This window comes from Staurois parvus, unplaced genomic scaffold, assembly GCF_062004578.1.
Source record: "Staurois parvus isolate SC_StPar_1 unplaced genomic scaffold, SC_StPar_1.0 ptg000668l, whole genome shotgun sequence".
Lineage (NCBI taxonomy): Eukaryota > Metazoa > Chordata > Amphibia > Anura > Ranidae > Staurois > Staurois parvus.
This window is the reverse complement of record NW_028318464.1, coordinates 4,494,759-4,521,301: the sequence shown is the minus strand read 5'-3', so window position 1 is coordinate 4,521,301 and position 26,543 is coordinate 4,494,759. Positions and strand designations below refer to the sequence as shown.

The following is a 26,543-nucleotide window of genomic DNA, read 5'->3' as shown; positions in this document are numbered from 1 at the left end:
TTCTGATTATCAACCTTTAAAACAATCTACTTGGCTTACTTCACGCATAAAAGGGATGTTTAGCTATCGCAGATGTCAGATCTGTAAATTTGTAGATCGCACAGATAGGTTTTCTGATTCTGAAAATAAGGCCTATTATAAAATCCAAAGCCTCATTAATTGCTCTGCATCGAAAGTACTATATATGTTAACCTGCCCATGTAACAAAATGTACATTGGTAAAACGAAAAGGCAAATTAAAGTATGTATAGAACATTTTAGAGATAGTAAATCTAATGAATCGGAAAGTAATCTTGCCCAACATTTTTCAAGGTATCATGGGGGTAAACTAGAGGGTATCAGGGTCAAAGGAATCTATGCCCTCAATTTCCCACAGAGAAGAGGTGATTTTGATAAGGAGCTCTTAAAACGTGAAAAATATTGGATCTATAAGCTTGACACCATATATCCTGAAGGGTTAAATGTTGAACTTGATCTCCAAGTGTTTCTGCATCAATAGGGAAACAAAAGAGATCAGACTAGACTAAAAAGTTCTCTTTCCCACTAATAGAGCATCTCCAATTTTTCCCTGCATATATAGCTAAGGTATATATAACTATATTAACTTCCACTGTGAGTATTGCTATCACGTACCTGGTGATAGAGGCCAATGGAGAGAAAGCTTCCCTTGCGGCTAAGTTCCGGACTCCCCTGAGAGTGGGACAGCGGGAGTCAGGCCCAAAGTTGCACAGGTCACCTGTAGGAGTGCTGGTTGGTGGTCCACTCAGAAGTACAGCCGGTGCACGGAGATAGGTCTGCAGACAGGAGGCGCCTGTGCGTGGTATGCAAGCCCTTCCAGGATTTAGATGTTTACTGGGTAGTCGGTTCAAGCCAAGTCAGGTACCAGGTGGGAATCAGAGCAGACGTAGTCAGATGGGATAGCCGAGTTCATACACAGAGGAGCAAGAGAGAGAGAGAGAGTATCCATAAGCCAAGCTGAGGTCAGATCAGGGGTAAGGCAGAGTAGACAGGTCCAGGAGCAAGCCGAGTCGGTACCAAGAAATCACGGGTCGAAATCACAGGAAACAGGAACAGGGCACGGGGAGCTAGAGATCATCCAGCAACTTGAGGAAGTGATGAGCCTCCTTATAAAGACTGAGGCTGATGTGTCCTTCTGCGGCCATGCAGAGTACTGGCAGAAACGCCAGATCTTCCAGAACTTCTGTCATGGACAGGACCCTGATAATTGCTAGGTATGCATAATTATTGCTATAATGACAGTTTTTTTTATCTGTTTACCAATGGAATCATTTGCTGTGTCTGTATTTGCATATATGGGTGGAGATAGGCCTGATATAAGTGGAATTTCTACATATGCTTTCTATTGGTCCTAACGAAGCTGAGTAAGATCCGCTCATCATCGAAATGCGTTGACATCACGTCAGTACTGGCCGGCACATTGGCGCCATACACCAAGTGTTATGTCCCTGCCAGTGGTAGCCTCTAGAGTTCCAGAGACCGGAATCCCCCATGGCGCGGAATCTAAGTCCCAACCTGCTTGTTCACCAGGGCCCCTGATGGTGGGGATGGACTTGGAGCAGGCCGAGACCAGGTCGCGGCCCCTGGGTTCACCCAGCTGTGGTAGAAGCACCACTGGAGGTGTATAGCAGGTGAGAGCCTGATGTGAGGAGGTAGTGAGAGCAGAGTCGGGCAGGCCGGGTCGGTAACGGTGGAGGCAGAATGGTACCAAATCAGTAGGCAAAAGGATAAACAGGTCACAAGCCAGCTTCGGTAACAGGACATCAGAACGTGCAGGGTTAAGCATGAGAATGGTCAGACAAGCCAGGAATCAGAACAGGAGAGACAGCAAATCAGGGTCAGGCAGGGTCGGCAACAAGGCAATCTGCAATACAGGAAACTCAGGATACAGGTAAGACCATACAGCAGCTAGAGTCAGACCTGACCTGTTTTAAATAGGGCGCCCTCATTGGTGCCAGGCACACGTCTGCGATCGCGAGTGCGCATGCGCGAGCGCCGCTGCAGTTGTGGGTGCCCAGGTCCCAATGCTCGCACGCTAGTGCGGCCGGGCACACCGCGCACGCGCAAACCTTGCGCGATCGAGGCCAGCTCTGGCGTCCCTGACACCAAGCCCTGCAATGGACAAGGAAACACACGCTCTTGCTGGGCGTTCATCAATCTACATGTGTATCTGGATGGAAGCGGAGCCAACTTATCAACAGTCCTGATGCTGGCGGCTGCATCTGGGACTTGAACCTAACAGGAGATATTGTGCACTGTCCCTTATTCACTGCACGGGTGGTGAGTGGAACACTGTCTATACTGAAAAGGAATTACGGCCCTAGGGCCTCCTCTATTTGAGGCTGCATAGTGACTGCCATATTGACTTTCTCTCATGTTACTTATTTATCACAGGATGGGGACATTATGCCACACTTCCTAGATGGTGTGCAGCACCCCACTTCCACTATACTGTGTGGATATCCATATTGTTTCCATGTCAGCCATAAATTAAAGGAGGCATTTAGTCCACATGCTGGCAGTGAAGAATCTTTACACCATATCGGCAGGGCCCTGCTATTCCAACTACAGCTGACGGATGCCATATGGAGAAGTCATTATTGTTATCAAGTTTTTTTCCAAAGTTCCATTTTCACCCTGTGTCATATCTGGACACTGATTTCAGCCTACCAGTCTCGATCTACCTGAATTCTTTCAATAAGGCATACAATCTTCATTTAAGGACAGTGTTTTTGATTTATGACAGGATTAGTCTTAATATCTCTATTGGCGCACATATCAGCAGCAATGTGCACATCTATCTGTTGCGTATATTTTTCGGTTTAATTCATGCCCTGCGATGGATCTTATACTAGATCTCAAGCATTGTCTAGCTGGGCTCCTCAGTCCATATGTTCCATTGGTACCTATGTTTTGCATTGCAATTTTGATGCACAGTCCTATATGTTCAGATTATTTGTGTACATCCCCTACATGGTGGTGTTTCCAATGTGCCTGTGCTGTAGATACACAAGACCTTGTATCGTTGTCGTTACAGCACAATCATATACATGACCGGTCATGACGTCCTTTTATTTTCCTTATTTTTTGTTTTAGGTTAGCTCTTTTGGTATTGTCTCATCTTGTGGTGATTGCTAACTGTGGTATTTACCTAAATGTCTAAATATGTGCAAATCTTGCAATAAAGCATAATTTTTTGGGTATCACTTTATGTCCATAATGTAACCGCTTTTTTCTTGTGAATTCTTTTTTCACCCCCCCCCCCCTTTTTTTTTTTTTTTGCAGTAGTGACACCGACCCTAGCTAAATGAAAAACTAGTGAAAAACAGTCAGAAAAGATGAGTAGGGAAAAAATGTCAGTGGCCTCCACCTGTAAAACCATTCCTGTTTTGGGGGTCATCTCATTGTTGCCCATCTAATGCACCAGTTGTTAATTTCATTAACACCAACGCAGCTGAAACGGATTAACAACCCCCTCTGCTACTTAACTGACCAGATAAATATCCCAGAAGTTTAATTAACTTGATGCTATACTCTGATTAAAAAGTGTTCCTTTGATTTTTTTTAAGCAGTGTATATGTGTAAACAGCAGTGCCTACTCAAGGCTCCTCTGTATACTGTGGTCCTAACATTATACTTTTGAAAGTCTCCAAATTGGAGCATTTATAGATAGGTTAAGGGCAGGTGTACCTGAAGAGAGCCCACTCCTCCTTAAAAAGGCACAGGCTCATTCAGGAAGCTCAGCAAGAGCACAATGGCAGATAAAGGCATCCAGTATGTCTCCGCGACTCCCCACAGTATCTTATTGGGGAGATTTGCTTGACTTCCTTTCATGAGACACAACAAGAAGTGACAACTAAAAAAATTTAAATTTTTCCTCATGTTCAAACCCAGAAACAGTGTGGTCAACAGGACCAATAGAGAGGGTAAATCTCCCCAGCAGGGACAGAGACTGAAGAAAAAGTCCTCTCATGTTAACCAAAATAAAAAAATATATTTTTGTTTTAGGTATAGTTTAATGTACTGGCTAAAGAACAAATAGTCTAAAAATTTGTTTGAAAGTCAAATGTTGGTACTATGAATTTTGTAAGTAGCTTTAATCTCTGTAACTTTAGGTTTAGTGGTAAATCTAAAATATATATGGTTTAGAACTAGACACATTACAGATGTATAAAAAGGGACACCATAAACATATTTTTTATTACATCATTTACATTTGTTCCAGGCACAAAGTTTGACTTTTGCAATGGTTGGGGCAGCCAAGGTAAGCTTCCATGTTGTCTGTAAAACAATACTGCATTTTCAAAGTGACAAAGCTAAAATTGTATAATAAGTTAATGACCATATAAGTATCCTGAGCAATTATATTCTTTGACAATAATAATATATTTTGTATATCATTTCAGCCACAGAAAGGACCTACAATGGTGCATAATCCGGTATGTTTAGGTTATTTTTCATACATACTTTGGTCATAAAGGGATGGTGTAACAAATCCCGTGATAGTTGGGGTTTTGCCCATTTCTACCAATCACGTTAGCTTTTACATTCTAAATATGCACTAGTATACTACAGGATTGTTCCATTAAATGAGCATCTTTCTAGACTGCTGAGAAGCATATTAACAACAACTATTGAATAAATCCACCAAACTGGTGCATTGCCCAACTTAGGCTACAATTGAACATGCTTTCTATAAGTTCAAATTAACTTTTCAGCACAATACAGTGTATATCATGTAGCCATTACTAGACAAACCAGTGCTAGTCCAAGGTATGGGATTAGCATACCTAAATGATAACATCACCTCAGCCTAAATATCCTTATCAGGGGCAGACTGAACATTTGGAAACTCGGGCACTGCCCGAGGGCCCGGGGTCAGTAGGGGGCCCCATGAGATGCCCCTGGTACCTTTTTCATAGGCTTTTTTGAGTTTGGGCAAGGACACAGGGGCCCCAGGATCCCCTATTGCCCGGGGGCCCCATGAGTTGTCAGTCCACCCCTGGTCCTTACCATGAGTGTTGTACAGATATCCAACTACCCCCATAACCCAGCTAAGGATAAAAAATTCAGTAATCATAACTAACTTCTAATAAATTTGTGACAAAGGTAACTGACCAGAGAGGGTGGGAATTACTCAGCTTGAAATCCTCACATTCTGTTTATCAGCCCCTAGAACATCACAAAATAGGGTCTTAGCCCTTCCCTTCAACATTACAGCCAATCAGGCTCACAAAATTGTAAACATTACACAAATGCATAACTAACAGAATCCACTTTCATCAATTTTTCCATTGGTTAAGGCTTCCTTTCACAAGACCTGAATAAGGCCATCATCCTCATTTTAATGTTCTACAACATATATAACTATTTTCAAGGATAGATCACATAGCATTACTTCAATTTTGGATAGATATGGTTGGGTTGTATCTGGAAGAGCCCTCCTGATGAGTATTATGGAAAAGGTGGGTGGGTTTTACATTAGGTACAATAACATGGTGCAGAGCTGAGTGGTCAGATACTTATACAGGGAGATCTAACTGCTGGAATCAAGCAAAGAGAATAATCTGGGATAGCCACACTCCTCAAATGCTTTAATTGAAGAAAGGGCACTGTACACATCACAGGGAAAGAAAAGCAAGAGCACTTAAATCACTTATGATTAAGTGCTAGCTTAGGCACAAAACACATTATCTCTTGCTTTCTTCCCCTGTGATGTGATGTGTACAGTGCATTTTCATCAATAAAAGCATATGAGGAGTGTGGCTGTCCCAGATTTTTCTCTTTGGATGATTAACGACTGATGAGCTGAGCAGAATCCTCAGACTGGACTAACAAAGCAGTAGCCAGAGTACATGTGAAATTTATATATATGAAAGATATAATGACCCAGAAGGTAACTTGACTCACCATTATGAAGATATGAGTTTAGGGTAGAATAACATGTTAAAACTTCATACAGTTTGAAGTGATTAAAGCTGATTTTTATTTTATCTAGGTGATGCCTTTTCAAGCTGCTTTCCCAACAAGTTTTGCCAATACCCGAAACATTGTGATTACAGGAAATGTGAATTTTGGAGCAGACAGGTACGTTCTTACAGTGTATCAGCACTTTTTATTTGGTAATTGGCTGGCCTAAGGTTTCCAAGCCTTCATCAAAAACCCTATAGACCTCATGTATGAAAATATCTGAAACAGAACTCTCTGTGTTGCCCTACAAAAAACAGTCATATTAAGCCCCAGTTATTCAGCTACCATTTTAGTTCAGGTATGATTATTTGAATTGAGACAACACAGACAGGTCTGACTTTTCTACAAACGTTTGTTAGGCATGAGTGTGCTATAGAAAATGCAGTAGTGCGCTATTTTTAGATACATGCTATTAAATAAAAGGTATGCAGTTTTGGATCTTCTTTCAAATCCTTTATCTGGCTGGCCATACATATTAAAAATTCTGTACAGCTTTCTTTAGTGATAAAGTTGCATTAAACTATGAGAAGAAAAAAAAAAAACGCTGAGAGGCAGGATTTATGACAGAAGAAACCTTATTGACAGCACAGTGGCTAAGTGGTTAGCGCTTAGCAGCACTAAGGTCGTCGGTGCTATACAAGTACCTGTAATAAAATAATAAGTAAATATCTGCTTCCTCCTGCCTGTCAGCATATATTAATGGCACCGCTCTGTGCCAGGACTCCTGTGTGCATGTGCAGGAGTGACTTTATCAAAGCCTTGCCAGTCAATTGGCAAAAGTGTCTGAACCCAAGAGAAGATGGCAGCATCAATGACAGCCAAGAGTGCTGACACTGCAGTGCTGGAGGGGATCAATTGACAGGTAAGTGTGCCATAAAGTGCTAACATGCTGTGCACACTAGTACATTATGAAATAAACTCCTGCGGGGGGGGGGGCATTTTTTACCACCTGTTGCTGCCTGCCTTGTGTCTCCTTTACACAGTCTGAAGCATTGAGGTAAGATAACCAAAAAGGGATAAGTTATCAGTGATAAGTCATCTACTTGTGTGAGCAAATTGCAGGGTTTTTTACTCAATAGGCTGTAAATAGAGATACATGTGTGAAAAAAGCCCAAAGCTCCACCAGCTCATTTAAAGTAAACTTAATCTATAATATATCATATTTACTGGACAAAAAAAGAAAAAATATATATTTTTTTAATTTTGTGTCCTATATCCTCACAATAATAAAGAAATGTACAAAACCGCTACCTGTTCCTTTTATGGTTGCTTACTCAAATACCAATAGATTATATGGAACATTCTTACCATTTTTTCTGTGTGCACAACACTGATGTGATGTAGTATATAGTCATTTACTTTATACTGTTTAAATTTTGTAGATTCCATGTCAACCTTCTGAGTAGCAGAACAAATAATATCCACCTACATATCAACCCTCGCTTTAATGAAGGTACAATAGTAAGGAACACTCAGACCAGGGGTACCTGGGGTCCGGAAGAGAGGCAGCTCGCATTCATGCCATTTTATCCAGGGCAAATTTTTCAGGTGAGAAATGCACATAGTAGACACCTGAATTTCCCATCTGAGGACCTCCTTATCTAAACAGTCACTTTTAATTACAGATGGAAATCAGAAATGAGGGAGGAGTACTGGGTGTCTACTCCAATGGATCAAAACTTTTCAACTATGTCCATCGTCTGCCTGCCAACCAGATTGACATGATGGAAATCGGTGGAAACGTCACCTTAACATATGTGCAGTACTGACCTCAACTGAATGAAGATAATTATCAGAGTGTGGCCAAAACACACATTATTTTAAGAAATGTACGTTATTAAAAAATATTCGCCACAGTAAATTAGAAGCACCTGGTACAGTTTGGGGGCAACAAGACAATTCATTTGAAAGCTGGACTTTAAGGTCAAGTATAGTGAACCGATAGTGTTGTGTCGTGTCACACAGAACCCTGCTCTTTGGAATTCCGCAGACTTGATACATTCATAATCATCAAAATAAATAAAGACCTTGGAGGTTTTGATCATTTTGAATGGATATTATTAATTTATCATCTAGTCCATGAAAGGCCAAAAAAGCAGGTTGTTTTGGATTTCAGAGTTTTGAGTACCATAGACTCCAGACACTTTTCTAGGGTTGAGTTGCCAGTTTGGTAATCAATGAATATGCAAAAAGTGACCTTCTGCTGCTCACAGTTTGCCAATGGTGCAATTCTGGAGATGCATGGAACTGGCATTCAGGTGGGAGGGTATTTCTATTCTCATTCTTAGGAAGTTGTGATAAGGTGTGTGTGTGTGGAGCAGGAGATTACTTTTGGTTAGTCAGGCATAGATCAGTTCAAAACATTTGGCATTGCCATGGATTTGCCTTAGAGGTTGGCATTGCATTTTTATTATTGCAAGTATGAAAACTGAAGTAATTGCAAAACAATGTAATTCAAATGTCCCCTACATGACTGTTGAGCAATCATTTTGGCAAAAAAATGTATCATACATTACTGGGTGAGCAAATACATCTTGTAAAGTTAGTTAGAAAACAAATCATCCAGTGCCAAAAATACCATAGCTAGTGTTTTATTGGTTAAACTGTTTCACGTACATACAGTACATATGACTCACCAGAGAGCTGGCATTGAAAGCTTGGAGGTGCAGCCGTTCTGTGCATCAGTCTTGCTGAGATGCATGCCTATAAAGAGTAATTGAGAGGCTAACTTTGCATAAAGTAAATGTATTTTTATCTTCTTTTTGTGCCTGTCATGTGACTGAAACCAATGCATTTAATTGAATGATCTTTACTGAAGGGGATGATTGGCCAGTCTGAACTGTGATCCACTCCTTTGGCACAGATCACATGAGAATATGCTTTGAATTTTGGTCACATGACCATCACTGGACAGAGCCTGGAACAGCATTTTCTCCTGCAAAGTGAATCCACAGCCCTTCAATTATTCTTTATTTACGCTTTAATTTGAATTTTGAATAGAAGTGATTTTACTGCCTCCTATTTGAAGATTGCCTATTCTGTATTTTTTGTGATCAATGGTTACTAATCTGACTTTCCATTCTGGCCAGCCGACATGACCCCCTAGAGACCAGAAAAAGACTATATATGAACCCAGGAATTAAAATGCAACAATGTTTTCTATTGTATAATCAGATATGCTAATATTATGCTGAATAATTTCTTTTTATAAAGTTTATGTTGAAATTATTGATTACTCTTTTTTTAACAATATGTTTTCATTATACATTTTAGTTAAATTATGATGACTCAAATAAAATTAAGCAACACATTAAACGGTGTATTGGAGTATTTTATACCCTTACTTTTTCTACCAAATATTTTCTATGTTATATATAAATCTCTGAGTCAGAGGAGGTATTTAATGGGTCATTCCACTCAAAACCAATGTATTAATTGGTGTAGCCAGAACCTTTACCTGGTCTCTCTCATGGACAGGGGTAGTGCCAAAGGGGTGTTAGGATGTGATTCTTCTAGCATCCCCATCAACAGCTGCCTTCATATTCCTCAACTGGAGCAGATCCTGAAGTGCTGTGTCAAGATTTTGTTTCTGGGGTGCCACCTCTTCAGGTACCATTGTTGGATGCTAGACATTAGAAGGCTCATTTCAGCACCCATTACTTGCATTTGACAGTCTGTGTTTGTACTACACACAGTTGTTCCCCTCTGCCATGCTGATTGCATTCCTTCTGGCTCCTAACGTCATAAGAGGCTTGTACTTTAATGTAGTGATAGGAGGACTGGTCTTTTATCACTTTATTGACCTTGGCTCTCTCATCGCAGGGGCAGAACCAGGGGTTTGAGGGTATACTGGAGAAGAGCAAGGTAAGAAAGCAGAAAAGTTGCTGAGGGGTTTTGCATACAGTGATGCATGGGAACTAAGGATGCGCTGTGGGAGAGGAGCCAGATAGTTGGGGCATTATAATAGGGCTGTTGTAGCCCAGAATGTATGTGGGTCCTGCAATTTACCTCTCCACTTCTTCTTTCTGGCTTTGGTCATAGGATATGAAACATGAAAATAGGAGACAAGAATGAAGGATAGTCTGTCTTCAATCCCCAGCAGTACCATGCTGAGAAAGAGGTTTGTTCTCAGTAGGGGAGGCTCTCCTGCCCTCACAGCAGACTGCTATTGGAGGGAGGAAAAAGCGGAATTCTCCTTCCGGCAGCTCCACCACCCACAAAAAGTGCTCCACTTATAGATTGGATTAATACTTCAAATGATGTGCTTCCAACTTGTGATAAAGATGCAAAATTTCACACGATGCTCCAGATGAACCAGAATGGAAAGTTCATTGGTGCTCCATCCACTGTGAGAAAGTGTAAAGAGTCCTAAGCACACTCTCTGGATAGCATAAACTCACCAGGACATAGGTACAATGCACTCAAATTATGGCGTACGATCCTCCATCCTGGAGTTCTTAGAATGTGCACATATATCAGGCTCCGAGGGAAGGGCCCCAGAACCAGAGATCAGGGGAACCCTTCACATTGCTTGCACTAGGGCCCTGAAGGTTCTAGTTATGCCTCTGCGAAGGCCAGTCTACATCATATAACCAAACTATTACCACCTCCTCTCAGTACACATCCCCTCCCCAAGCTCACATTTCCCCCCCCAGTACCGATCTGCCACCACAGCCCTAAAACCCCCTCAGCACAGATCTTCCAGCCCCTTTTCAGTACAGACCACCCCCAGCACATATCCTCCTCCCAGACCCTTGTCAGTACTGACCCCTCCACAATACAGACCCCTTCTATCTCACCATTACAGACCCCTCTCCAGTTCAGACCTTCTCCCTCCTCATCATTCCTGTTGGAATACAGTTTCATGCATTTTGGGTAACAACTACATCAGTATTCAGTAGATATATATTATTCAACCAGTAGATGGCAGTGTTTATAAGTTTGTAGCAGCATCTATGGCAAACTGTGTCTTTCCTGTTTCCTCGTTGCAGTGAAGCAGAGAAGCACGTGGACTATGCACGGTCTGTTCTGTAGGGCTATATACAACATTTATAACAAATTATGGGCCCGGTCATAGCCAGCTACAGCAAAAAGAGCAAGATACAACAGAAAGAAGACTGCAAAAAAATAAAAAAGGACCAGTAACATAGCTGCAACAAAACTTTCATTTGCACACACCAGCACTACCAGTCTTGGAAATTCAAGATGAAAATGCTGCAAAATACAGAAGGTACATGGAAATATATACATGAAGTCAGGCCAGAACACCCTTTAGATGAGTGGATAGAGAAATATCAGAAAGCTCAGAGCACAATCTCTCTTAGCATAGAAGATGATCAAAATCATACATACACTATATTGCCAAAAGTATTGGGACGTCTGCCTTTACACGCACATGAACTTTAATGGTATCTCAGTCTTAGTCCGTAGGGTTCAATATTGAGTTGGCCCACCCTTTGCAGCTATAACAGCTTCAACTCTTCTGGGAAGGATGCCCAAAAGGTTTAAGAGTGTGTCTATGGGAATATTTGAACATTCTTCCAGAAGCACATTTGTGAGGTCAAGCACTGATGTCGCATGAAAAGGCCTGGCTTGCAGTTTCCACTCTAATTCATCTCAAAGGTGTTCTATTGGGTTGAGGTCAGGACTCTGTGCAGGCCAGTCAAGTTCCTTCACCCCAAACTCACTCATCCATGTCTTTATGGACCTTTCTTTATGCACTGGTGCGCAGTCATGTTGAAACAAAAAGGGCCCATTCCCAAACTGTTCCCACAAAGTTGGAAGCATGAAATTGTCCAAAATGTCTTGGTATGCTGATGCCTTAAGAGTTCCCTTCTTCGAACTAAGGGGCCAAGCCTAACCCCTGAAAAACAACCCCACACCATAACCCCCCCTCCACAAACTTTACACTTGGCACAATGCAGTCAGGCAAGTACTGTTCTCCTGGCACCTACCAAACCCAGACACGTCCATCGGATTGCCAGACAGAAGTATGATTTGCCCCTCCAGAGAACATGTCTCCACTGCTCTAAAGTCCAGTGGCGGTGTGTCTTACACCACTGCATCTGACTCTTTGCGCTTAGTGATGTCAGGCTTGGATGCAGCTGCTCAGCTGTGGAAACCTATTCCATGAAGCTCTCTACAGACTGTTGTGCTAATCTGAAGGCCACACACAGTTTGGAGTCTTTAGTTATTGACTCTGCAGACAGTTGGCGACTTCTGCGCTCTGTGTGCTTCAGCATGCGCTGACCCCACTGTCATTTTACGTGACCTACCACTTCGTGGCCAAGTTGCAGTTGTTCCCAGTTGCTGCCACTTTGTTATAATACCACTAACAACTGACCGTAGAATATTTAATAGCAAAGAAAATTCACTGGTGGACTTATTGCACAGGTGGCAACCTATCAAGGTGCCACGCTTGAATTCACTGAGCTCCTGAGAGTGACCCATTCTTTCACAAATGTTTGCAGAAGCAGTCTGCATGCCTAGGTGCTTGGTTTTATACAACTGTGGCCGTGAAGGTGATTGGAACACCTGAATTCAATGACTTGGGAGTGGTGTCCTAATACTTTTGGCAATATAGTGTATAGCGAGTATGAAACTGCAAAAGAAATGTAGAAAGGATTACAAAAAAAAAAAAAAAAACACATGAAAGAACTAATCTCAGCAATAAACTATTTGAAAGCAATACCAAACCAAGCTGATGGAAGGCCAGGATATGCAGGATAACATAAGGCACACCCTGGAAATGGTTTAACGCCTGAAAGGTATAGGAGAATAAAAGATTTTCACGTTGCAGATCTATTACTTAGTGGTTTACCAGAAAGTTATGAAACGTTTGTCACAGCACTTGGTGCATGTCCATATGATGAACTGACCTTGCAATATGTCAAGGGCAAGCTTCTGGATTAAATTAAGCATAAAAAAGAAAGCATTAATAGTGATGGTGCTTCTATTGCAGAGTCGGCTTTAAAGACAAAAATAGGAAAAGAACAGTAACATGCAACAATAAACATGTGAATGCTTTGTGTACAAGAAACAAGACCATTTAAAAGCAGATTGCAGAATCTGGGAAGCTAAAATGCAAAAACAAAACTACAAAAGAGCAAAAGTGTGAAGAAAGAAACAGATTTATCTTCAGTTAATGATTATGTTTTTCAATCCAAAAGTTGCAATTCATCTTTGCAGGCATGGTGTGTTGATTCAGGAGCTACGAGTCACATGACAAATGATAGAAGTTTCCTTATTCATCTTGACCAGAGTAAAACAGAACAAAATCACGACAGCAAATAATGGAATAGGAGACTGTTTCTTTACTGTCCTATTTACCAGAGTGTCACTAAAAAGATGCAGTGAAAACTGTCCTGTATGCTTGAGTCTAATTTTTTTTGTCAGTGATGCCATCTCAAAATGGGATATCTTGCTTTCAAAAATTACAGCTGAACTGTATCAGCTAAACTGCAATGAGGTGGTTAATACTGCCAAGGAGGAAAACATCCAAACTACATTCACACATGGTACAGAAGTCCTGACATAATAAAGAGATTTACTGAAAAAGATTATGCAAGTGGAACAAAAATGAGCCCATATGACCAAACAATTAAATGCACCAGCTGTATAAGTGAAAACAAGAAAAGCCTTTCCAAAGCAAAGTAACAAAACCGAGCTAAAAAAACCTCTGGACTTAATTCACTCAGATCTTTGCAGTCCAGTGGAAAAATTGACTCCAGGAAAGAAGAGGTATTTTCTCAGTTTTATAGATGATTACTCTAAATATACTACACTATATCTGTTATAACAAAAGTTAAGTACCAAAGAGGCTTGAACAGTTTTTGGCTCAAGTAAGCAAATCATGGGATGAGATGCAAAGACTTCCAACCCATGAAAAACAAAAATGAATCAGAGCTGCTGACGAAGAGAGGACATCTCTTAATAAATTGAAACAGATTTATAGAATGGATATCTGAAATGGGGCCAATATAAGGAGTAGTTGATGAGTGGGGGTGTTGGAATACAGTGCTCATGTATTTTCTGCAACAAGTACATCAGTATTCAATAGAGATATATTCTTCAACCAGTAGATGACAGTGTTTATAAGTTTGTAGCTACACCTATGGTAAACTGTCTTTCTCTGAATAAAGTTTCCCATTTCCTTGTTGCAGTGAAGCAGAAGAGCACATGCGGACCCCTTTCAGTTAAGAACCAGTATTGACCTCCCCCCTCCATTACAGTCCTCCTCCCCATCAGTACAGTGCAGACTGTCCCTTCAGTACAAAGGTTCCCTCCAGCACAGGACCCCTCCATCCCCACCAGTAAAGAATGCACCTCCATACAGAGCCCCTCCAGTACAAGCTTCCACCTTCCAGTACAGGACCCTCATCCCTAACAGAACAGACTAACCCCATAAGTACAGACCCCTTCCTTCCTTAAGCTCACTCACTGGTGGAATGGAGAGATGCAGCAGAAGGAAGTCCTTCCCACTGCTGAAGCCAGGGAGAAGCTTCACCCAGCTTGCCATATGAATGTAGAGGGATTTGCATATGAATAAGCCAGTAAAGCCATAGGTCACATCATTCATATGCAAATCCAGCTAATATTTGCATATATATTAGCTCTGAACACAGTGAACAGGGCTAAAACCTATGCAGGACACAGCCCCTGTACACAAAATAGTGGGAATAGGATCAAAATATGGGACAGTCCCTCACAATCTGGGACTGCTGGAAGGTATGAATAATGTTTTTTTCTGAACTCTGTACAAAACTACATAATTTAGATTCTGGAGAGCAGTAATGTATCTAAGGGTTTCCGCAATTGTCTGTATTGCTCCCGGACATGTGACTGATATAACCAGTTAACGACTTTGGGCATCCCCCATATGCCAAGGCTTCAAAAACCGGTAAAGAGGCTCGAAGCTGCAGTCACCATAAGCTGCTTTCTATTCTTCTCAGAAGGGGCCAGGTTTTAAATGCAAAAGTGATCTGGGCACCTGTAGAGCCACCCAATCACTTTTGAGATACTCACACTGTTTGCCTGTAGATAGCACCTGTGATTTTTCCCCCCCCCCACTGTGAAGGGGGAGTTATAGTCCAGTGGTGGAGGGCTGCACTTCTTGGGATTGGATTTCAACAGGCATATTGCCTGAATAAGAGGCCAGCATGCCTCAAAAGCTTGCACTACAATTAATTTATTTAGCCAAAAAATAATTATTCTAAATACAAACTTCTATCTGTATATACACAAAGATAGATTCTATAGTACTGTAAATGTGAAGAGGATTATGTTATAAAATAGCTCAAGGACTTGTTATGAGTTTAAGGATTATACTGTATAAATGAATTTAGTCACCTCTAGATTTAGGTGTACAAAATATTATAAAACACCACGCCACAGTGTCTATTTAAAAAGCTGCTGACCCAAGGTGACCAAAAAAAAAAACCAAAACACTAACTTAAACCAAACCTCAATAGGGGGTGTTATGTGAAAGTGCTAGACTTCTAATACAGTCATGGCCAAAAATATTGGCACCCTTGCATTTGTCAGATAATGCACCACTACACCTAGAAAATTGTTGCAATTACAAATTATTAGGCATTCTCATGTTTATTTCTTTTGTTTGTATTGCTAAAACACAAAAAAGCAGAGAAACAAAAAGCCATATTTGACACATTCCACGCAAACCCCCAAAAATGGACAGGACAAAATTATTGGCACCTTCAATTTAATATTTGGTAGCACACCCCTTGGAAAGAATAACTGAAATCAATCGCCTCCTGTGACTATCAATAAGTTTCTTACACCTCTCTACTGGAATTTTGGACCACTCTTCTTTCGCCAACTGCTAGAGGTCTCTCAGATTGGAAGGGTTCCTTTTCCCAACTGCTGTTTTGAGATGTCTCCATGGGTGCTCTATGAGATCTGGACTCATTGCTGGCCAGTTCAGTACTCTCCAGTGCTTTGTCTGAAACCATTTCTGGGTGCTTTTTGACATGCATTTTGGGTCATTGTCCTGCTGTAAGACCCATGACCTCTTATGGAGACCAAACTGACACTGGGCCCTACATTGCACCCTAGAATTCTTCGGTAGTCTTCAGATTTCATAATGCCATGCACATGGTCAAGACAGTCAGTGCCTGAAGCAGCAAAGCATCCCCAAAACATCAGTGACCCTCCACCATGTTGACTGTAGGGACTGTATTCTTTTCTTTACCCACTTGCCCTCCAGAAGATTTTTGTTATTTGGCACTGCGTTGTTTCAACTGGAAATTACGCAGTCATGCAATGCTGTACCCAAACGAAATTGATGTTCTTTTGGGGGGGGGGGGGGGTATTTGATCACCAATGGATTTTCGTATTTTTTGTGATATAAATGAAAAAAAGACCGAAAATTAAAAAAAAAAAAAAAAATCCCAGTATGTGTATATTAATTGGTTTGTGTGAACATTATAGCTTCTATAAAACTGATATATATATATATATATATATATATATATATATATGAATTAACGCAGCTTTTACTATCTGACTGCCTATCACATTTCTTGAGGTGGTAAATGCCAGGGCAGTACAAAAAAGACCGAAATGACCCTTTTTTGGAAGGTAGACACCCCAAGGAATTTCCTAAGAGGCATGTAGAGCCCATGGGACATTTTATTTTTTGCCACAAATTTTTAGAAAATTTCTTTTTTTTTTTTTTTAACACAAAGTTGTTAGTTAAATGATATATTGCTCACGCATGCCTTGGTATATGTTGAATATCATACAACATTCTGTTACTTCTGTGTATGGAGATACCACATGTGAGACTTTTTGGCAGGCTAGCCACAGACATGCCCCCAAAATCCAATGACCACCTCCAGACTTTCAAAAGGGTAAATTTTCTCATATCACTACCTCACTACCTATCACATTTTTGGAGGCCCTAAACGTTCAGGATAATACACTGCTCAAAAAAAAATTAAAAGGAACACTTTTTAATCAGAGTATAGCATCAAGTCAATTAAACTAGAGATATTGATCTGGTCAGTTAAGTAGCAGAGGGGGTTGTTAATCAGGTATAAAGACTGCACACTCACCAGATGAGCAATCAGTGAGCGCATTTAGAGATAACACTCTCAGTGGTAGAACTGGAGGTCCCCTTAAAGGGGAGTATGGTCTGGTCTGATGTCCCTCACTGCTCACTCCTCTGTCAGCAATGGCTCTGCCAGTCCTCTCATGTAGCTCTGTGGGTTGTTAAAAGCTCACAGAGAGCCCCAGAAAGAGGAGGCCAATAGCGTGATATCGTTTTAAATGATGTGCGTTTATTCCAACATCAAAAGCAGATAAAAAGGGAACAGAACTGAATTCACTGACAAGGATCAAAGATGGCCGCCGGGACCCACGTGGTGCCAGCATGCGTGACGTCATGACGCTGTAGCACCTCCCTGACACGTTTCGTGCTATTGCACATAATCATAGGGGGTGTGCCTACAGCGTCCGACGTCTTACAGCGTGTATATATAGTGAAAATGGCGCATGCGCATTACGTGCGTGCCATTTTGTTGAAGACCAACGTCTCCGTGTCAAGCACCATTTTGTTGTAGGTGGCTAACGGCGCATGCGCGGGCGCCATTTTCACGGAGGACAAAAACACAATTCGTGCCATCTAGATCACCAGGGAGTATAATAGCTTGTTACAACCACAAAATAGATCCTCGGATATCAGGAAAGGTATAGTCACAATAGTAGTGATGATATGCTGATAAATGGGGACAATACAATCATTCCTAGAGACCCCTCAAGGAATAATCACAGCACATGAGCGCCAGAACCTTGTTACCAGGAGAGAGATCCCAATCTACCGTAAACACTTTGGGCAAGGAGGTTCTTTGGACCTAGAGGCATATTACTGCACCCAAGGCGGATGTCTTTTTCCTGAGAGGGATGACCTATGCGTTTGGCTGATCCATATATCTGGCTGATTATCTGGATAAAACTGCATACATGCGCATTTAAAATGCGCGGTCGGTGAGTGCGCATTTTGTCTATTTGTTTCCAGTCATCTATCTAATGCTGAGGAGGTCTTCACAAGATTTTCGCTTGCAATCACCTTTCATTGTATAAAGGACTTTCATGAACTTTTTATTTTAATTTTATTTTATCTCACTTTTACTTACTTGTATCTCTATTAACATTACAGCGCTGCACTATTACTATTTAATAATCTGAAATGGTAAATAAAATAAGATGCATAGATAGACTTTATTAAAATAAAATACAAAAAAAAAAATAGAACAAAAAGATAAAATTAAAATTCGCAATGACCAGAGTGGGAGTAAGATAAGCAAAAAGACGGTAAAAGGGAATGTAGATACTAAAAATGTAAAATCTATAAACAGATGCTCATAAAAGGATGAAAAAAAACTGTAAAATTTGTGAAAATTATTATAAAACAATATAAAAAGGTTTTTTTTTTTTTTTTTTTAGCTATTATCAATAAAACAATTAATGCCCATGTCAATATTGAGTCCTCTAGGGTGCATAGTTCCCATCTCAAAAATCCAATTGACTCTAATTGGGACACTGCCCTTCTATTGTTGGTGCCTCTCCAATGAGTCTGTATAATATCTATTCCCATAAAGGTCAGAAGAGGATGGATCCCTATTATCGCATAGCCAATAATGTATTGAGAGGGAGTCCTCCTTGTAGCCTCACCTAATATTATACACGTGTTCGCATAGGCGATACCTCAACCTCCTTGTGGTACGGCCTATATATTGCTTCTTGCATGGGTATCGTAACAAAGTAAACCACATATTTGCTATTACAAGATATAAAGCTGCCAATGTCATAAGATTTCCCAGTAGTGGAGGTGAAATTATTCACTCTCCTTTTCCTGTATTTACTACATGTGCATATCACACACTTATTACACGGGAAAAACCCCACCAAGTTATTGAAAAAAAGACACATTAGGTGGGGGATTAATTATATTTGGAGCTATTTTATTCCTCAAAGGCATAGCCCTTTTGGAAAGTGATTTCAGGTCTGTTTGGTAAGACCTTCACTAAAACCGGATCTGCTTTAAGAATTTTCCATTTGTTATTAATAATCTTTGTAATTGCCTTGTGCTGCGTGGAGAAAGTAGTGATAAAGAGGCACACCTTAGATTGCCTCTGCTTCGCGGAATCACTCAGCATCAGATCTCTGTTCATATCGGCCACTGATTTTAAAGTGCATGCAACTATGGGTTCATCATAGCCTTTTTCCACAAATCTATCCTTCAGGATAGAGGCTTGAGAATAGTATGTATCCAGGCCAGTGCAATTTCTCCGAATTCTTAGGAATCAGCCTTTTGGAATATTAGGAAGGTTGATATTTTTCATTTCCATCAAACGATGGGGCATCCTTACATTCCTAACACATTACCCAGTCCATATCAGTATAGATATCCAGCATGATATTTTTCCCATTGAGATCTGATGTGTTTTGAAAGTGTTACTTTAATTTTTTTTTTTGAGCAGTGCACAAACACCTCACCTTTTTGGAAAGTAGATACCCCAAGGAATTTGACAAGAGGCATGGAGAGTACTTTGCAGATATTTTTGTCACAGTGTTTCGAAAAAGAAAAGAAAAGAAAAAAATTAATTTTCGTTTTCGGTCTTCATTTTCCAAAAACTTATGGCCACAAATGGGTCTACTTTCCAAAAAAGGGGTCATTGGGGGGGGGGGGGGTTAGGTATTCTTAGTAGAATACCTAAACACCCCCCCCAAATGACCCCTGACATTTCACATTTCAGGGCCAGCTTATGCCAGACATCACCTCCTTTTCTAACCACTTGAAAACCAAGCCTTTTCTGACACAAAAAAACTGCTTTTCTGCTAGAAAATCACTATATATATATATATATATATATATATATATATATATAGAATAAACACAGTGGGTCTTGACATTTTTTTCTGTCACACAGTATTTATGCGGTGATTTTTCAAACACATTTTTAGGATAAATACACTTTGTAGAATTTTAATGCGCAAAAAAAAACAATATTATTGCCCAATTGTTTGAGCGATACTCTTTTAAATTGCTCACGACCGTGCACTGGTGACAAATTATGTAAACTTGTAATATACAAAGGGGATGCTTTAAAAGCATTTACAGATCACACTTTAGATTTAAACAGGAGGTATAGTGCTAGAATTACTGCTCTTTAGATTTAAACAGGAGGTATAGTGCTAGAATTACTGCTCTCATTCTGATGTTTGGGGTGATACCTCACATATATGATGCTATCTCTGTTTACATACCACCATTGGACTGCTGCTTGCATTTGCCTTTGCGCGTGAGCATGGAGATGGGGTGAATTTTTTTTTTTAACTGGTTTTGCTCCTCGCTATAGCAGAGTTACTGCTACAGTGCGGACTGTGATAAAGGGTCTCAAAAGATGTTAGGTAGTCAGGAAAAATAAAGTAAAAAAAAATTAAAACTTAAAAAAACAAAAAATAGTTGTTTCATTGTTGTCAAGTTACCATTTTACTGTTATGGTTTTAGTATTACTGTTTTATTGTTAACCATTGCTGTTTTCTTTGCAGGAATGCCATTCAGCTGCAGCACCGATCTGTTTATTCTGACAGCAACAGGGTCTTGCTCTGAATATACGTTCGTGTGTAGAACGCTGTTAGATGAGATATTCACAGTTAAATAAGACCATATATGCCCAAAGCATGGGGGCCTAGGGTGACTAGTGGGTGGATGGCCATTATGCTTTGGCAAATATTTATTTAAAAAAAAATAATTTTGTGGCAGAGATTTCTTCATCCACATCGATCAATGTGATTCTCTGAATCTCAGGCTGAACAAAAAAAAAAAAACATTTCATGTGTGCTCACCATTAGAAGTGGTTGGATGCAGGATGGTATATTCTAATGGTAGGCATACCACATACTTTCTGGCAGAGATTTCTTCTCTTTTTTTCATTCAGCCCACAGGCTTAAAAAACATGCAACCCCCCCCCCCCCCCCCCCCCCCCCCCCCGCAGCTTACTCAGGCAGTCACATGCAATCAGAGGAAACTTAGAATGCAGCCGACATTTCTGCCAGCTGACCATAGAGATGATTGGTGCCTTTCAGGTCTCCAATGAGACCTGAATGGCACCAATCACATCTATAGTCTAAGCAATCGGAAGCTACGAGCATTTCATCACTTCAATTTCGTGGATATAAATATTTTTAAATTGGGAAAGCATCTGATCACACCGATCTTGGTGAGATCAGATGATGTAAGGCAGAGGAGATATCTAGAATCTAATAAATTCCAGATTTCTCAGAAAAGAATACCTGTCAATGCCTATTGCAGTCACAGGGGATATTTACATTCCCTGTGATAATAAAAGTGAAAAAATAAAAATGAAAAAAGGGACAGTGTAGAAATAATTGAAAAAAAAAAAAATCAAAATAACTGAAAAAAAAAAAATACCCTCGCCCCATGAAACTGCGTGTGCAAGCATTGACCCCATGTTGGTATGTAAACAGCAGTTGCACCGTGCATGTTATGTATCAATGCAAACGTCAGATTGAGGGCAGTAATTCTAGCACTAGAACTCCTGCTTTAATCTAAAATTGTATCCTGTAAAGGCTTTTAAATTGTCACCTATAGATATTAAAAATGTATGCAGATTGTCGCCATTGCATGGGGTGTGCGCAGTTTTAAAGCATGTCATGTTTGGTATCTATTTACTCGACATACCATCATCTTTTATAATTTACCAAACAATTGGTTAATATATTGTGTTTTTGTGCATTAAAAAGTAAAAGTTTATTTTTTTCAAAAATGTTGCGTTTGAAAAAAAAAAAAAAAAAAATTAAAAAATCGATGTGAGAATACTATGACTTAAAAATTGCAGTGCCCATTTTATTCACTAGGATGTCCACTTTAAAAAAAATATATATAATTTTTGGGGGTTCAAAGTAATTTCTGGGAAAAAAAAATTATTTTTTTCATGTTAAAAAAAAGTGTCAGAAAAGGCTTGGTCTTCATGTGGTTAGAAGAGTGAGTGATGTGTGGCATAAACGTTTAATGCTGGGCATAAAATGCCCCCCCCCAAAAAAAGACCCCTTTTTGGAAAGTAGACACTCCAAACGCTTTGCTGAGAGGCACATTGAGTCAATAGAATTAATTTTTTTTTTAACCAAAGTTTTTTTACACAAAGTTGTTACTTAAATGACATATTGCTCACACATGCCATAGGTATATGTGGAATTACTCCCCAAAATACATTTTGCTACTTTTTCAGAGTATGAAGATACCACATATGAGAGACATTTTGGCAATCTAGCCACGTACAGGACCCCAAACTCCAATAAGCACCTTCAGGTTTTTGGAAAATGAAAGAAGAAACCGAAAAAATGTATTTTATTTTATTTTTCAAAACCTTGTGAGAAAAAAAATTAGATCTGAAAAATACTCACCATGCCTCTTTTTAAATTTCTTGGGGTGTCTACTTTCCAAAAAGGGGTAATTTGGGGGGGGGGGGGGTTGGTGCTATCCTGGCATTTCAGGGCCTCCGAAACTGATAGGTAGTGAGGAAGTGAAATGAGGAAGTTATGCACCGTCAGACTTTCAAAGTTGTCATTACATTTCGGGCTCCTGTATGTGGCTAGGCTTCCAAAAAGTCTCACACATGTGATTGGGGATATCTACCATACTCAGTAGAAGTAGCAGAATGTATTTTCGGCTGTAATTCCACATATACCCATGGCATGTGTGAGCAATATAAAATTTAAGTGACAACTATGTGTAGAAAAAAAAAATTTTTTTTTGGGATGTTCCAAGAACTTGCAGTAAAAAAAAAAAACGTACTCCATTGATTCAACATGCCTCCCAGCAAATAGTCTGGGGTGTCTACTTTCCAAGGGTCATTTTTAGGGGGATTATGTTATCCTGGAATTTCAGAGCCTCTGAAACTGTGATAGGTAGTCAGGAAGTGAAATAAGAAATTTACACACCATCAGGCTTTCAAGAGGTCATTGGATTTCGGGCTCCTGTATGAGGCTAGGCTCCCAAAAAGTCTCACACATGTAGTATCCCCATACTCCGAAGAAGCAGAAAATATTTTGGGGTGTAATTCCAAATAGACACATGGCACATGGGAGAAATATATTTATATAACTGTGTAAAAAGAAAAAAAAACCAAAAAAAAAAACCGACATTTTCCAAAAACTTGTGGAAAAAAAAAATCTTGCATGAACTCAGCATGCATCTCAGAAGATAGCTTAGGATGTCTACTTTCCAAAAAGGGGTACTTTGGGGGTGTGTGTACTGTTCTGGCATTTTAGCACCTCAAGAAATGTAATGGGTAGTCAAAGTAAAAGCTGTGTAAATTCCAGTATCTATACCATAGTTTGTAGGAGCTATAACTTTCACACAAACAAATATATACCTATAGGATTTTTTTTTTGCCAAATACATAGCAAAATACATTTTGGTCTAAATTTATGACGAAATTTGAGTTTATTGGATATTTTTTTATAACAGAAATGAGAAAATATGGTTTTCAAAATTTTTGGTCTTGTTTTGTTTATAGCGCAAAAAATAAAAAACCCAGGAGGTGATCAAATGCCACCAAAAGAAAGCTCTTTGTGTGAAAAAAAAAAAGGACAAAATTTTAGTATTACATGTCTCAGTTAAAATTAGCACAGCACTGGATAGCAAAAAATGGTGTAAATTCCCAGTATCTATACCAGTTTGTAGACACTAGAACTTTCACACAAAGCAATTAATATACACGTATTGTTTTTTTTCTACCAAAGACATTTAGCAGAATACATTTTGGCCTAAATTTATGCGTTTACTATATATTTTTTATAACAGACTAGGACAGGTGGCAAGATTCAACCTAACTAGTCTTGAAACTGTCCCATCCCTGCTCCTAACACCTATTGTGACTAACCTGTGTAGCCAAAAAAAAGGAAGAATAGTGTGGAGTAGGGATTTTAATATAGTAATTGATCCTTTTTTAGACACTATCTACCAAAACTCATGTTTGTTGTCTCAACCTAGTCAGCTTAAGCGACGTTTACATGAATTTCAATTAGTTGATGTATGGAAGATGCTTCACCCAACCATTCATGATTATACATGTCACTTCCTAACGCATGCTACATATAGTGTAGTAGGATAGATCAGTTTCCTGTCTTGCATATTCTCCTTATTTGGCAACCCCAGGCATCAATTCGCTCTCAATTATGTTCTGATCACTCCCCGCTCTTATTCTCGATCCTTCCCTCACACTTCTTGAAACCAGTCAAGTTCCTCCACCCCAAGCTCGCTCATCCATGTATTTATGGACCTTGCTTTGTGCACTGGTGCGCAGTCATGTTGGAACAGGAAGGATCCATCCCCAAACTGTTCCCACAAAGTTGGGAGCATGAAATTGTCCAAAATGTCTTGGTATGCTGATGCCTTAAGAGTCACTGGAACTAAGGGGCCAAGCCCAATCCCTGAGAAACAACCCCACACCATAATCCCCCCTCTACCAAACTTTACACTTGGCATAATGCAGTCAGGCAAATACCGTTCTAGCAACCGCCAAACCCAAATACATCCATCAGATTGGACAGAGAAGCGTGATTCGTCACTCTAGAGAATACGTCTCCACTGCTCTAGAGTCCAGGGGCGGCGTTCTTCACAACACTGCATCCGATGCTTTGCATTGCACTCGGTGACGGCAGCTACTCAGCCATGGAAACCCATTCCATGAAGCTCTCTATACACTGTTGTTGTGCTAATCTGAAGGCCACATGAAGTTTGGAGGTTTTTAGCGATTGACTCTACAGACAGTTGGCGACTTCTGTGCACTGTGCGCTTCAGTATGCGCTGACCCCGCTGTCATTGTACTTTGCCTACCACTTCGTGGCTGAGATGCTGTTCCCAATTGCTTCCATCTTGTTACAATACCACTAACAGTTGACCGTGGAATATTTAGTAGCAAGAAAATTTCACAGATGGACTTATTGCACAGGTGGCAACCTATCACAGTACCACGCTTAAATTCACTGAGCTCCTGAGAGCATAAAATGTTTGTAGAAGCAGTCTGCATGCCTAGGTGCTTGATTTTATACACCTGTGGCCATGGAGGTGATTGGAACACCTGAATCCAATGATTTGGAGAGGTGTCCAAATACCTTTGGCAATATAGTGTATCTAATGGGACCCGGCAAGGTTGTCCTGCTTTTATATATACTGGCAATGGAGCACATAAGTTAGGTATATCTGCAGTAGATCTTTTGCTCCATATTACCAACCCATTGATAGTTTGGGATGACAGATCCATGTACCAGCCCTGTTGCCAGTACCAAGTGACATGCTGTGACCAATCACAACAGGTCACATGACAGTTGTATACAATGGATGGCTTCCTTTCATGCCATCCATTGTATACAAGTGTGTCTAGCTGTATATGGACACAGCGATCACATACGCAGACTGGGCCAATCACAGCCCATCTGTGTAATGTGATTAGCCGTGGTCAATCACAGCTAATCACAACAAAAAAACCTAAATGAATCGATGTCACTCAGTTAAACGCTTGCTTATAGCACATAAATTCTTTGCTATAATCAAATTGTGTTTAAAAAGAAAAAAAAAAAGTGAAAATTTTGTTTAATTTTGTCATTTTCTGAAAAATTACACAAAAATTACAACTTCAAAAAACTCGCCATGCCTCTTATGAAATACGTCAGACTGTCCACTTTGCAAAAAGGGGTCCTTTGGGCAATATCTGTACTGTTCTGACATTCTTGGGCCTCAAGAAATTAGATTGGCTGTCAGTACTTCAAGATTGATCAATATTCAGATATATCCCATAGTTTGTGAACTCTATAACTTTCCTACAGACTAAATAATAAATACTGATTTGGGTTATTTTCACCAAAGAAATGTAGCAGAATACATATTGGCCTAAATTTATGAAGAACAATTATTTATTTGCAAATTTTTATAAAAGAAAAAAAAAACAAAAAACTTGTTTTTCTAAATTTTCAGTCTTTTTATAATGTTGTTTTGTTAATTTAGCAAAAAATAAAAAATGCCAGCGGTGATTAAATACTACCAAAAGAAAGTTCTAGTTGTGTGAACAAAATGATAAAAATTTAGTTTGGGTAGTGTTGCATGATCGCGCAATTGTCATTAAAAAATGTGAGAACGCTGAAACCTGAAAATTGTCCTGGGCAGGAAGGGGGTAAAAGTGCCCTGTATGGAAGTGGTTAAAGGAATTGGAAATCTTTGGCTCCCTCAATCTTAAAATGCTTCCAAATCGTAGTGCCTAGATATTTCACTTCCTGTAGACACCCGAGACATTCTTGCCAATAAATTTGATTTTCAAGGGGCACAAGACTCAGATACCCTCGCAACTTCACAAACTGTACGAGTTAAATTATTATCCGCTGTTGTCTTCTATACAGCAACGTCTTAGAAGCTGATCTTCAGTGCGACACTCCTGGATGAGATGGATGACCTTCCTAGGTTTTCAGATATTCTTCAAACAATTCCAATCCAGGTCCCTCATTAATTTTTC

General features: G+C 39.9%; 1 protein-coding gene across 2 annotated transcripts in view; it reads left to right on the top strand.

Annotated features, from left to right (window-relative positions):
• Positions 1-9,303, top strand: part of LOC149447863 (galectin-4-like) — an 86,724-nt gene extending 77,421 nt beyond the window's left edge. For both annotated transcript variants that reach the window (XM_089651984.1, XM_089651983.1), the window contains 5 exons: positions 4,244-4,282; positions 4,425-4,457; positions 6,017-6,105; positions 7,371-7,536; positions 7,614-9,303. In XM_089651984.1, the coding sequence (XP_089508110.1) occupies positions 4,244-4,282; positions 4,425-4,457; positions 6,017-6,105; positions 7,371-7,536; positions 7,614-7,757 (471 nt within the window). In that variant the 3' untranslated portion in view covers positions 7,758-9,303. The remainder of the gene's footprint in view (positions 1-4,243; positions 4,283-4,424; positions 4,458-6,016; positions 6,106-7,370; positions 7,537-7,613) is intronic.
• Positions 9,304-26,543: the final 17,240 nt, after the last annotated feature.